This window comes from Takifugu rubripes, unplaced genomic scaffold (assembly GCF_901000725.2).
Source record: "Takifugu rubripes unplaced genomic scaffold, fTakRub1.2, whole genome shotgun sequence".
Taxonomy (NCBI): Eukaryota; Metazoa; Chordata; class Actinopteri; order Tetraodontiformes; family Tetraodontidae; genus Takifugu; species Takifugu rubripes.
The window spans coordinates 1-13,784 of record NW_021821632.1 but is presented as its reverse complement, the minus strand read 5'-3'; the positions used below and the strand labels follow the sequence as shown (position 1 = coordinate 13,784).

Sequence of the window (13,784 nt, the reverse complement as noted above, 5' to 3'; positions counted from 1 at the left end):
TAAACATAAATAAACCCCTCTAGCCCTTGGGGGCCGGGGGAGTACATAAAATATTTCAGTTGTACGTAACTTCAAAACACATTTAATACTTCCACCACTTTATTACTATCTCCAAACTGTATTTAACCTATTCTTGGAGACGTTTCTTGATTAAATAAAATTAGAAGCCAGTGCTGATATTATTGTAAACAAGCTCCACAAAAGTCTAAATGGGAAGTCTGCTGAGTGCAATTATCTAAATCTGAGTCAAAATAACTCTTCTTGGGGCCCCATGTCTGACATATGCACAAAAAACCTGGAGGCTTGAAGCCATGAGGTCTGTTAGGTGGAGCAACATGCTGCAGACATGTGAAGGTTCAGGAAGAACTGCTTCAATAAGGTATTGAAGACTGTGTGATGTAAGAGTTTCATTAAGAAACTTGTCAATTATGAAGGATACACAGGGTAGTCTAGGTTAGGGTAGAGTCTGGTAGAGTAAGGTAGTAATGTACATGATCTGTACATCTTGACTAATTGAGTGATTGATTGATTGATTGATTGATTGATTGATTGATAGTCTAGATTAGGGTAGTGTCTTGTAGGGTTGGTAGAGTAGTGTTGGTTATGCTACAGTAGAGTGGGGTATGATAGCGTAGGGTAGAGTAAGCTGGGGTAGAGAAGAGTAGGAAAGGGAAGGGAAGGGTTAGGTATGATGAAAGGATGAGACAGCACCCCTTTTTTTACCCAACCGGAAATATTTATTTGAGACTGACAAGAACATACACGTCTTCCTGTGAGATCATCGGGAACGGAACAAGAGGAAAAAAAATGACAAGCTCAACATGGGCGTGACCAAAATTCAATAAGCAGATGACAATGTCAGTTCCTAGTCAACAAAACTATAACTGAAAATTACACATCACAACTCAGTACAATAAACAACATAATGTCTCTTAACAGAATGAATCTGTCTCCGTGGTAAAACGTGCGCGTCGCCCCACTGCACGGATAAAAAGGGGTGTGTTGCGTGCGTGTGAGGATAATTCCTGCTTCTTAAATGAGGTGAGAGAGACCGTGGAGGCAAACTTCAGCTGCAGCTCCGAGACCACTGCAGCTCCGCTGTTGCATCCAGCCTTTTCGCGTGAGTTGGTCGCGAGTTGCAGGCAGCATGAAGTTGCTGTTCTTGGGTCTTTTCTTTCTGCACGTGGCTTTTGTCACCGCGGGACTGTTCAGGCGCGACGACGCGAAAAAGCCCCGGGGCAGCGTGACGGGCAGCAGGACTCTTCTCCAGCAGAATGCAGGTGAGTGCGGGGAGCAGCCGGATCCATGCAGCGGTCAATCAGTGGATGGATGGATGGGTGGATGGGTGGATGGATGGATGGATGGATGGGTGAATGGATGGATGGATGATGGATGGATGGGTGGATGGGTGAATGGATGGATGGATGATGGATGGATGGGTGGATGGATGGATGGATGGGTGGATGGATGGATGGATGGATGGACAACAACTCTTCTGGAAGACTGCTTCACTTGCCGCTTGCATCTTTCGGTTTCTTTGATCTTGCCGCTTGCATCTTTTGGTTTCTTTGATCTCGGTGGCTGTTTAGGTGGTTCACATTTAAGGTGGCGTCAGTTTCCTGAGCAGATCATGTTGTTGATCACAGGCAAATCAATGTAATGGAGGAAGCTGTTGTGAGTGCAGCTCCTTTGATGTCTCTGCATCAACACCTTTACCTCCATTGCATCACTGGACTGTTTCTTTGCTGTCACTCAAACCTAAATACTCAAATTTCACTCATAGCTTTTTCAATTTTAGTTACTCAGCTCTGTAGGGACTTTTCCAAGTAGCAGCTGGCAGCTCTTTCTGATGTGTTCAACCTCGGAATGTTCCGACTTTTTGTTCTTTCAGAATACCAGAGGGATCCACGACAAAGCCAGGTTTGGTTCGTGGGATCCCTAAGCAGCTGCTGCTGCTGTAGCTGCTGCTGTAGCTGCTGCTGCTGCTGCTGCTGCCGTAGGCTCTATACGTGGCCTCTGTGTGCACACGCGTCTCAGATTTTTGATGAGGTTCTGTTTGCTTCTGTGATCTTTCTGATGCTGTGTCTTCATGTCGAGAAGAAATCGAAGTGATTTTTAACCCATGTTCTGCAGCTACAGCTACAGCAGCAGCAGCAGCAGCTACAGAAGCTACAGCAGCAGCAGCAGCAGCTACAGCAGCAGCAGCAGCAGCTACAGAAGCTACAGCAGCAGCAGCAGCAGCTACAGCAGCAGCAGCAGCAGCTACAGCAGCAGCAGCTACAGCAGCAGCAGCTACAGCAGCAGCTACAGCAGCAGCAGCTACAGCAGCAGCAGCTACAGCAGCTACAGCAGCAGCAGCTACAGCAGCAGCAGCTACAGCAGCAGCAGCAGCAGCAGCAGCTACAGCAGCAGCAGCTACAGCAGCAGCAGCAGCTACAGCAGCAGCAGCTACAGCAGCTACAGCAGCAGCTACAGCAGCTACAGCAGCAGCTACAGCAGCAGCAGCTACAGCAGCAGCTACAGCAGCAGCAGCAGCTACAGCAGCAGCAGCTACAGCAGCAGCAGCTACAGCAGCAGCAGCTACAGCAGCAGCAGCTACAGCAGCTACAGCAGCAGCTACAGCAGCAGCAGCTACAGCAGCAGCAGCTACAGCAGCAGCAGCTACAGCAGCAGCAGCTACAGCAGCAGCAGCAGCAGCTACAGCAGCAGCAGCTACAGCAGCAGCAGCTACAGCAGCAGCAGCTACAGCAGCAGCAGCAGCAGCTACAGCAGCAGCTACAGCAGCAGCAGCTACAGCAGCTACAGCAGCAGCAGCTACAGCAGCAGCAGCAGCAGCTAACAGCAGCAGCTACAGCAGCAGCAGCAGCAGCTACAGCAGCTACAGCTACAGCAGCAGCTACAGCTACAGCAGCAGCTACAGCAGCAGCAGCTACGCACAGCAGCATCACTACAGCAGCAGCAGCTACAGCAGCAGAGCTACAGCAGCAGCAGCTACAGCAGCAGCAGCTCAGCAGCATCTACAGCAGCACTACAGCAGCTCTACAGCAGCAGCAGCAGCAGCAGCAGCAGCTACAGCAGCAGCAGCTACAGCAGCAGCAGCAGCAGCAGCAGCTACAGCAGCAGCTACAGCAGCAGCTACAGCCAGCAGCTACAGCACAGCAGCTACAGCAGCAGCAGCTACAGCAGCACTACAGCAGCAGCTACAGCAGCAGCTACGCATCAGTAGCAGCAGCTACAGCAGCAGCAGCTACAGCAGCAGCAGCTACAGCAGCAGCAGCAGCTACAGCAGCAGCAGCAGCAGCAGCAGCAGCTACAGCAGCAGCAGCAGCTACAGCAGCAGCAGCAGCAGCTACAGCAGCAGCAGCAGCAGCAGCAGCTACAGCAGCAGCAGCAGTAGCAGCAGCAGCAGCAGCAGCTACAGCAGCAGCAGCAGTAGCAGCAGCAGCAGCTACAGCAGCAGCAGCAGTAGCAGCAGCAGCAGCAGCAGCTACAGCAGCAGCAGCTACAGCAGCAGCAGCAGCTACAGCAGCAGTAGCAGCAGCAGCAGCAGCAGCTACAGCAGCAGCAGCAGCAGCAGCTACAGCAGCAGCAGCAGCAGCAGCAGCTACAGCAGCAGCAGCTACAGCAGCTACAGCAGCAGCAGCAGCAGCAGCAGCAGCTACAGCAGCAGCAGCTACAGCAGCAGCGGTATGATGGGAAATATCAGCCTAACTGTCATCAGTTCACTAAATCACCAAATGGAATGAATTCATAAAGATGGTGACTTTTAGTTTTTACTTTTACTAAGCACATATTTAACAATATTGACGTTAATGAAGTGATTTCTAAATGTTCCTGAAGCCGTCGCATTGTGTCGTAACTGTTTCTGACAGTGGGACTGACGTTAACGTGCATTGTTGTTGTGCTGTGTGTGATATGTTCCAATGTGTCGACAGGCTTTTGGTCTCCAGGCAGAAACAGGCCGCTGTTTGCACGGAGAAAACTGTACGAACGCCATCGGGTGCTGATGCAGGTTGGTGCAGGTTTAACAACTAGGTTGGAGTTGTTTTTCCATTTCCCGAGCAATCTGCTTTTAACGACCCCTCCAGGAAGAGTGATTGAAGTTGAGGGGGACTCCCAGGAGCTCTGTCCTGCTGTCCAACTCTTGGTTTTATAACGTGGCTAAATAAACGGCTACATTACACCCTCCCGTTACTTTAGGACTGGAACACGATGTGTCTGTCCGTCCTCCCTCCTTGAGCTGATTCCGTAAACACATGAAACCTTCTTCCTGCCCTTTTTGCCCCGCAGACGCCCAGAGAGCGAGCCGCTCCTCCCAGCGTCCCTCTGCCCTCCCCGACGGCCAAAGTGGAAGACAGCCCGGCAGAGGCCAGCTGCTCCCAGCTCACGCAGAGCTGCGTGCCCCCAGTTCGGCTGCTGCCACCCTCAAGCCTTGTGCCACTGCCGCTTCTTCAACGCCATCTGCTTCTGCCGCAGGTTCAACCAAGGACACTAAACCAGAGACAGTGGACAGCAGACTGGGTCCAACCTCGGTTTTCCCGTCACTCTGAACGACCCCATCACGCCAGCACACTTCAAGAAGCTTCTCTTTTGAGTTCAGGCCTCATAAAAACTAGCTGGACCACACGTGACGGAGATACAAGCCTAGCGCGTGAGCTGTGCTACGGGTTCGAGGTCCCGTTTTTAATCTGACCTACCGTTACTGGTGATGTTGATGTTTATTTTAACACACTTACGATGTAAATCCATGGAATCTGTTGTTGCATAGCCTAGCTTGACTAATCATTTTCTTTTTACTTTATAATCAAGTTGTCATTGTTTGCCAATAAATGTTCCCTCTTGAAGTAACGGCTGGTTCTGGTTCTGGTTCTTCCTCTGGGGGACTGAGACAAGGACGTCAAACTTACACCCTTAGTCTTGAGTGTTCGGCACCAGAAAAGAAGCTGCTCGGCTCCTGGGAGCAGAGCAACAACGAGGTCAGGTGACCTGAGCGGAGGACGCCGCTGGGCTGAGCTGCAGTCTGGAATTCTGGGAGATTTTAGACTAAGGCTGCAGCGCGTCGTGCGCGCTGCCGAGAAGGTGATGGGCTGCAGGCTTCCATCCATCCAGGACCTGTATATCTCCAGGACCCGGAGGTGTGCAGGTCGGATCACGGCCGACCCTTCCCACCCTGGTCACGGACTGTTTCCCCCCCTCCCCTCAGGCAGGAGACTACGGTCCATTCGGACCAGAACCTCCCGCTACATGAACAGCTTCTTCCCCTCTGCCATCAGGCTGCTGAACACCAAGTGACTTATCACTTAAGCACCATGAACAGCAGCCAGTCGGACCCATGAACATTACATCACTCCTGCATGGACCTGCACTATTTCTTACCATTTCTGTATATAATGTATATATGTCTTATCTTATCTTATTTTATTTATCTTATTCTAGTGTGGTCTTCTTTATGTTGAATGTCGCAGCGTCACACCAAGACAAATTCCTAGTTTGTGTAATACTGTGTATTACATGAACAATGGCAATAAACCTGATTCAATTCAATTCAATTCAATTCCTGTCAGTTGAGCGTCAGTTGATCCCAGATCTGTCCCTTATTCCTGTTTTCACCACTGCAGCGGTTCAAACTTCAAGGCCTAAAGCTCAGAAGCTTCATGCAACCATCAGCCGGTTCTGGACCTGACCCCCGAGGAGGCTTTCACTGCTGCCTAGTGGACATCCTTTGGAAAACATGTCCAACTCTGTCCTTGTCTCGTCCTTGCCATCCTCCTCCCTGCAGATTGTTTGGGATTTCTCCAGAGTTGCTCCAGTCCAATGTACCGTTTCTCCACTCTTTTCCAGGCTTTTGAGGACCCAATTCCTGTCAGTCCTGTGTCCCAGTGTACAAAGCGTGTCCACTGTGTGTGTCCTGTCTCGCATTCTTCAGCAGCGTCTTTGACCCCGGCCTATCTTCTAAAGGAGGTCTGGGAACTGGGAATTTGTTGCCTTCAATGAAGCACTTGTTTGGTTATCCCTGGAACCGTCACAGCAGGTCTGCTGAGGTCCACACTCGCGTCCCCTGAGCTGAAGTAATCGTCCCCCCATCGTCCAAAAGCTTGAAGACTCTTAGCATTCAGCTTTAGCAATGGCCAGGTGGCATCCAGCACCAGGAGACCAGGGATACCAGGAGGCAGGGAGGAGCAGGAGACAGGGACCAGGAGACCAGGGGACCAGGGGAACCAGGAGACCAGGGGACCAGGAGACCAGGGGACAGGGAGAGCAGGAGACCAGGGGACCAGGAGAGCAGGAGACCAGGGGGGACGCAGTAGAGCAAGGAGAGGAGCGAGGAGAGCCAGGGGACCAGGGGACCAGGAGACCAGGGGACCAGGAGAGCAGGAGACCATGAGACCAGGGGACCAGGAGACCAGGGGACCAGGAGACCAGGGGACCAGGAGAGCAGGAGAGCAGGGGACCAGGGGACCAGGAGACCAGGAGAGCAGGAGAGCAGGAGACCAGGAGACCAGGGGACCAGGAGACTAGGAGACCAGGAGAGCAGGAGACCAGGGGACCAGGAGACTAGGAGACCAGGAGACCAGGAGACTAGGAGACCAGGAGACCAGGGAGCAGGGGACCAGGAGAACAGGAGACCAGGGGACCAGGAGACTAGGAGACCAGGAGACCAGGAGACCAGGGGAGCAGGGGACCAGGAGACCAGGGGACCAGGAGACCAGGGGAGCAGGGGACCAGGAGACCAGGAGACCAGGGGACCATGGGAGCAGGGGACCAGGAGACCAGGGGACCAGGAGACCAGGGGACCAGGAGACCAGGGGACCAGGAGAGCAGGAGAGCAGGGGACCAGGGGACCAGGAGACCAGGAGAGCAGGAGAGCAGGAGACCAGGAGACCAGGGGACCAGGAGACTAGGAGACCAGGAGAGCAGGAGACCAGGGGACCAGGAGACTAGGAGACCAGGAGACCAGGAGACTAGGAGACCAGGAGACCAGGGGAGCAGGGGACCAGGAGAACAGGAGACCAGGGGACCAGGAGACTAGGAGACCAGGAGACCAGGAGACCAGGGGAGCAGGGGACCAGGAGACCAGGGGACCAGGAGACCAGGGGAGCAGGGGACCAGGAGAACAGGAGACCAGGGGACCATGGGAGCAGGGGACCAGGAGACCAGGGGACCAGGAGACCAGGGGAGCAGGGGACCAGGAGACCAGGGGAGCAGGGGACCAGGAGACCAGGGGAGCAGGGGACCAGGAGAATAGGAGACCAGGAGACCAGGAGACCAGGAGACTAGGAGAGCAGGAGAGCAGGAGAGCAGGAGACCAGGAGACCAGGAGACCAGGAGAGCAGGAGAGCAGGAGACCAGGAGACCAGGGGACCAGGAGAGCAGGAGAGCAGGAGACCAGGAGACCAGGGGACCAGGAGACCAGGAGAGCAGGAGAGCAGGAGACCAGGAGACCAGGGGACCAGGAGACTAGGAGACCAGGAGAGCAGGAGAGCAGGGGACCAGGGGACCAGGAGACCAGGAGAGCAGGAGAGCAGGAGACCAGGAGACCAGGGGACCAGGAGACTAGGAGACCAGGAGAGCAGGAGACCAGGGGACCAGGAGACTAGGAGACCAGGAGACCAGGAGACTAGGAGACCAGGAGACCAGGGGAGCAGGGGACCAGGAGAACAGGAGACCAGGGGACCAGGAGACTAGGAGACCAGGAGACCAGGAGACCAGGGGAGCAGGGGACCAGGAGACCAGGGGACCAGGAGACCAGGGGAGCAGGGGACCAGGAGAACAGGAGACCAGGGGACCATGGGAGCAGGGGACCAGGAGACCAGGGGACCAGGAGACCAGGGGAGCAGGGGACCAGGAGACCAGGGGAGCAGGGGACCAGGAGACCAGGGGACCAGGAGACCAGGGGAGCAGGGGACCAGGAGAATAGGAGACCAGGAGACCAGGAGACCAGGAGACTAGGAGACCAGGAGACCAGGGGAGCAGGGGACCAGGAGAACAGGAGACCAGGGGACCAGGGGACCAGGAGACTAGGAGACTAGGAGACCAGGGGACCAGGAGACTAGAGACGAGGAGACTAGGGACCAGGGGACCAGGAGACAAGTCCTACACTATCTCCATAAAGCAGGTCAGCAAAAGCAGGAAGTGCTTAAAAACCTCCTGGTCGACGCTGAGAGGCTGGACCTGAGGTTTGAACAGAACCTTCTGGCTGAGGCCACAATATAGGTTATAATGGTCTGTTGTCTTCGACCGTGAACCCATCTGGCGTGGACTGATGGGATGTCTCCGGGGGGTCCACAGCGTCCAGCACCTGCAGTTCTGTTTGGGCCGGTAGGGGGCGCTGTTGGACCAAGCTGTCGGGCCATGAAGCCGGAGTCACCCGCAACTTTCCTGCTGTATTAAACACAGAAAAACATTTGATTCCACCTCATCTCTTACCTTTATTTTTTAAATTACTACACACATTTAAAAAAATAAAATCCCCATTTTTACTGATTCCTGTTATAATCATTCTTAAAAACTGGCGACTCTGTGGGCCTTTAAAAATTATATAATATATACCTGCATTATTATCTATTTCCCCTTTTAGCCTCTGCTGCAGTAAAGCACCGAATAACCACCTTCGTTGTTATGAATGCTGACTAGTATTGTCGGGGTGTAATAGCGGTGTTATTACGCAGCAGTGTCCGGGGCGGCGCGCCTCAGACATGGCCAGTCAACTGTAGCTCACTCGGGCCTCGGCTGCCTGCTCACCGACCACCGAAACACTGGACAGTCGCTGACTCGGGGGCAGGACGAAAGGAGTCAAACGTCGGACAAGGTAAAGACGAAACTCCTCGCTGTAGTTGGAGCATTTCGGAGGACCCCAGACGTCAAACGACGGCTTTATAAATCTGTTTTCCACCGCGTAACGAACTGTTTTGCCCTGTCAGCTACGACTTAGCGGATGCTAGCTTAGCCCAGGAGTGTCAGTAGTTGCCGGCTCACAGACAGCCAACACGGCCGCATCGAGCCTCAGCTTTCATGCTGTAGACCAACAGTATTTGCTAAAGAGTGTGATCCAAGCAGCCTGTTTCTGCTTATGCATGTGATATGACACAATCTGCTAATAATGCGCGTAACTGCTGGCGGAGCTAGCGAGCTAGCTGAGAGCTAAACCATTTTAGCTTCTTTCCACAGCATATTTAAAGCTACATGTCGATAAGCAGCCCAAGGCAAGCGACAGTTCCGAGGGGTCTAATTTTCTTTGTCAGTGTTGGTTTTATAAACGGCGTCTTTAACCAGACTGTCTGAAGATCATCACGCAGAAGTCAGTGTTTGTCTGCGAACTTACTTTTACTTTAGGGGCTAACGTTAGCATGATTATCTAAAGTTAGCAAGGGTCAGTAATCACATCAGGTTTTTGGTCGTTTGACATGTCAACAAAGGTTGACCCCAAAGCTGCATTAGAACAAACTAGTTGAAAATAAAGTTGACTGCATTTTGGGAAAGCCAAAAATAGACTGTCTAAATCCCGTAGTTTGGATTTTCCTGCTGTTTCTGCATGCACCATATTTCATCTACACAACAGGGACATTTCGCTGCACAACAATCTGGTTTGCACTACACCAACAAAGATGTGTATTGATCACAGTAAGGTCCTCTTCAAATTGAGACACTGCGGAAGCTCTTTCCCACAAATCAGGTTTCAAATAAAGAAACGAGGTGTCTAATGTAGAGTGACATCAACATGATGTCGGGCTGGAAGTGTCAGCATTTAATCAACGGAGCTTCTGTGACTGACTGTGGAATCGCTCTGCACCTAACAGGAAGTCCTCAGAAAGTTGCCGCAGCGCTCGCGTAGAAAGTGAAAACACTTCCTGTTCTTAATGCAGGCTGACTCTTTAACCCGGTTAACTTCCAACCCCGGCTTGGCTGCAGGGTTCAGCGATCCGGGTCAGACTGCTGCTTTGGATGACGGCTTCAAATGGTGGGAAGAGCTGTGTTTGGGTGGGATGAGCCCATCATGGACCCACCGAGTGTCCATGTCAGGGTTCTGGCCGGCCTTGGCTCCGTGTCCAGGGTTAGTGTCTGTCCGGGGGCCCCCCCCCCTGCTTCACTGTCTCTGCTGTGGGTTTGGGCTCATGCGGAGAGTTGAACCAGGCGGTGGTGGTTCAGATCGGGCCGCACAGACACTCGGAACCACTCGGAACCACGTGACCTTCTCAGGCATCATCGGTCAGGAATCCTATTGGACGCCGATGTCACGTGTCTGCTCCTGCAGCCTCCGTCCGGCTACAACCAGCTGTAGTTTCAGGTCAGTCTGGGGGAGTTCCTCACGATGAACACCACCCTTGAAGAACAGCCCCCCCCCCCCCACTGCTAATAGCCCCGGTATTCCTGCTGGCTGCATCGGATGATGTGGGAAACAGGCTGGAAACCCAGTAGCATGGAAGCTAGCGAGCGTTGCTTTTGAGACGGGACTTTTCCTCCTTCCCTATAATCACGACTCAAAGATGCTCCGGCTGTTCTGCTCGGACACGTTGGGAAGTCTGGGGGGGGAGGGGGGGGGGGGTGTTGACGGCTGCATGGAGGCTCCACTGGGATGCTGGGTGTATGTGGCTAACTGGGCTGACAGGAAGGAGAGGAGGACGGAAGTCTGCTTCCTGCCTCTGTTAAAGATGGACGCTGAATGTCTTGTGAGCAGTGTCCCACTCTGGCGTTGGTCTGGGACGCTCGGTGCTGGTCCAGGGGACGTGTCCCCGTTGCTGAGGCACTTCCAGCCCGTCCGCTTCACCGCCACGAGCCGTCTAACCGTCCGCTCTTCCTTTCCAGATGATCTGTTGGACCCCCGGTGTGCTGATCCAGCAGGTCTAGAGGACGCAGCAGCAGTTGTGAGTACCGCCCGTCTCCATCACTGCTGGGTGACGGCCCTGCGGCGCCTCGCCGTCCTCACGGACGCTTCTGTCTTTCTTCCTTGTGGGTTTGCTGTGTGACGTGGGAACGCTTGCGTCTGCCTGCGAAGGGCTCCCGCCGGGCTTTATGACATGGCCACGGCCTCCCCCAGAGCCGAGTCGGGCCAGAACCACAGAGGGACGGTCGGCAGCTCCACGCCGTTGGTGAGTCCCGTTCCGGTTGGACAGGAGGCCTCAGCGCCTCCACGTCCTTTCCGGGCCTTTCTCGACCGATGTTGCTGTTGTCCGTTCTCACGTGTTTTCGCACCAGTTATGGGACAGAAATGTGGAGGCGGAGGAGCTGATTGTACGTCTCTGTTCTCCAGTGTCCTGTGCCAAAATCAAAAGGAAGAAAAGCCTGTTCGGGACGGCCGTGTACGTGGAGGTGACGGCGGAGGGAGAGTCGCGCCGCACAGCAAAGTCCCACAGCTCGTCCAGCCCAAAGTGGGAGGAGAGGCTGACTCTGTAAGCTGCCCCCCCCCCCCCCGTCTCTGTCTGGTGACGGTAGTAGACTAGTGTCTGCTTCCAGCTCTCATGAGTTCCCGGGTCCTGAGTGGTCCCGCTTAGCTCCCGCTGGTCTGTGTGGTCCAGAATGCTGAGCTGGAGGAGCCATCACGGCCACAGGGAAGAGCTGAGTGATCTGCTCCTCCAGCTCCTCCATTTTAACGATTTGGCTGTTGGGAGGGAGATGCTGGGATGGATGGCTGAATGCCCCCCCCCCCATCCCACATCCCACTCTCCTCCATCTCATTTGAACACACCAGCACCACGAGGTGGGTCTACCCGTGGTGGACCACGTCACCACTCCCAGCAGGATTCAGAGGCAGCGTTAAAGCCTCCCACATCTGTGCAGACAGGACAGGGAATTTCACACGCTTTTTGGTTGTTTCTTTAAAATCCCAACTTCTAATTGTGTGTGTGTGTGTGTGTGTGTGTGTGTGCGTGCGTGTGTGTGTTGGATTTCTAGGAATGTAACATGTCACACACAGTTGGATTTCAAAGTGTGGAGCCACCACACCCTGAAGGCCGATGCTCTCCTGGGAAAAGCCTCTCTGGACCTGGCCCGGGTCCTGGAGCAGCATGAGAGGAAGCGTACGTTTGGGCCGTCTGACCCCGGCGGGACGGTGGCGCTCTGGCGTGTGTGTTGAAGCTGCGTCTCCTTGTGCCTCTGCAGTGGAGAACGTGAAAGAGGTGTTGAAGCTGAGCGCGGAGCAGAAGGGAGCGCTGGTCTCTGTCGGGGAGCTCACGGTCTACCTGGACGGCCCCACTGTCGGGGAGCCCCCCCCCCCCCACGGACTAACGGCAGTGCAGCAAACGCAGCAAACAGTGAGTGTTTCTGTCTCATCTTTAACCATTTCTTTTACACTCACCTGTGAGTCGGTCCCACTTCGGTCTGCTTACCGGCTGCTTCGGAGACGGTGTGAGTGGAGCATGAGGAAAGAGGGACTAAATGCCCCCCAGTCTGGCAGCTCTGCCCCTCCTGCCCCCCCTCGAACACATTCTTTTTGTGTAACCCTTTTCAGAAGTGCAACAGAATGGTGACACCGTCCATGAAAATGGAGACTCTTCTCCTTCAAAGGCTGCCAACAGGTGAACGAGTTACTGTGGAGCACACACACACTCACACACACACACACACACACACACACACTCAGGCAGCAGTTGTTCTACACTACAGCTGGAAAAGTTGTCCTTTTCTCCTCTCCAGCTCAGCCAATGGTGTAGATCTGCACCCGAGGTCAGCTTCCTGCTCCGCCTCCAACGGTGTGGACGCTCAGGTGCCTTCCACTTCCTGCAGCCCCGCCCTCAGTCACGTCCTCAACGGAGACGCTGAGGAGACGTCCAGCCCAGCCCACCAGCCGTCTGACAGCGACACCGACAGTAAGACGGGTGAGTTCCGCAGGGCCGGGTGTGCAGACCCGCTGAGACGTCCCCATGGCTCCGTGTCCAGCATCACCAGCAGGGGCCAGTGGACGTCAGTGTGCAGGACAGGTTCTAGTTCCTGGAGAAGATGCTGCTTTTTCAGAAGAATGAGCAGCGGCGTTTCTGTGTTAGCAGCTGACGGGGAGTCCTGTGACGCTGCTGTGGGTGCACCGACATCCACGACAGATGACGTGACGTGTGCTGAGGACCAGCGCGCGGACGGCCGCCAGGACGCGTCCGTGGCGGACGCCGACGCGGCGCCGTCCAGCTCAGCTCAAACCCTTCCAGCCTCCTCACAAGCTGCAGCCTCCTCTTCTGCTGCTAAGCCTTCTGATGGTGCCACTGGGGCAGCTTCCTTTAAAGCCCCATCCTCATCAGCACAGGGGAGCGGCACCAACCCAGCCTCTTCATCCTCATCCTCTTCCTCCCCTGCGTTAGGGGAGGTGAACGCGTCAGGAGGTGGCTGTGAGAGCAGTAGCAGCAGCACCCCTGTACCTACAGAAGGAGCCAAGCCCAGGCAACAACAAGCTCCCAGTTCTGGAGCCTCTGACCCTCTACCGCCTGGGTAAAAACACCAGCGCTTCTGGTTTTGGACGTCACTTTAATTTAATATTACTAATGTTACTATTCGATGGCAACTAATGGTGTAAAGTGCCATACTTGGTTCTTGTCTTGAAGGTGGGAGCAGAGAAAAGACCCACATGGGAGGACATACTACGTAGACCACAACACGAGGACTACTACCTGGGAGAGACCACAGCCCCTACCCCCTGGGTCAGTGTCTCTTTTCCTCTGGTCCAGAACGTGATGCCGCACTCTGCGCCACCTGGCGGAGAAACGCAGTAACGTCACCTGTAGCCATAGAGCTCGATAGAGGGAGGATAAACTGGGAATGAAATGGCAGATACACGCCATAATCATAGTTAAGTTGTCATCATA

At 54.3% G+C, this 13,784-nt stretch overlaps 1 protein-coding gene and 1 pseudogene across 1 annotated transcript; both read left to right on the top strand.

The window, feature by feature from the left end:
* The first annotated feature begins 1,147 nt into the window (after positions 1 to 1,147).
* On the top strand, positions 1,148 to 4,570 carry LOC115248296 (agouti-signaling protein-like; annotated as a pseudogene).
* Positions 4,571 to 11,015: 6,445 nt separating this feature from the next.
* Positions 11,016 to 13,619, top strand: LOC115248288 (NEDD4-like E3 ubiquitin-protein ligase WWP1; the record flags this gene model as incomplete). The annotated part of the gene is made up of 7 exons (XM_029831887.1): positions 11,016 to 11,087; positions 11,194 to 11,387; positions 12,097 to 12,248; positions 12,446 to 12,512; positions 12,631 to 12,812; positions 12,981 to 13,410; positions 13,524 to 13,619. Coding segments are annotated over exons 1-7 (1,193 nt in total), but the record flags the coding sequence as incomplete, so codon positions are not given.
* Positions 13,620 to 13,784: the final 165 nt, after the last annotated feature.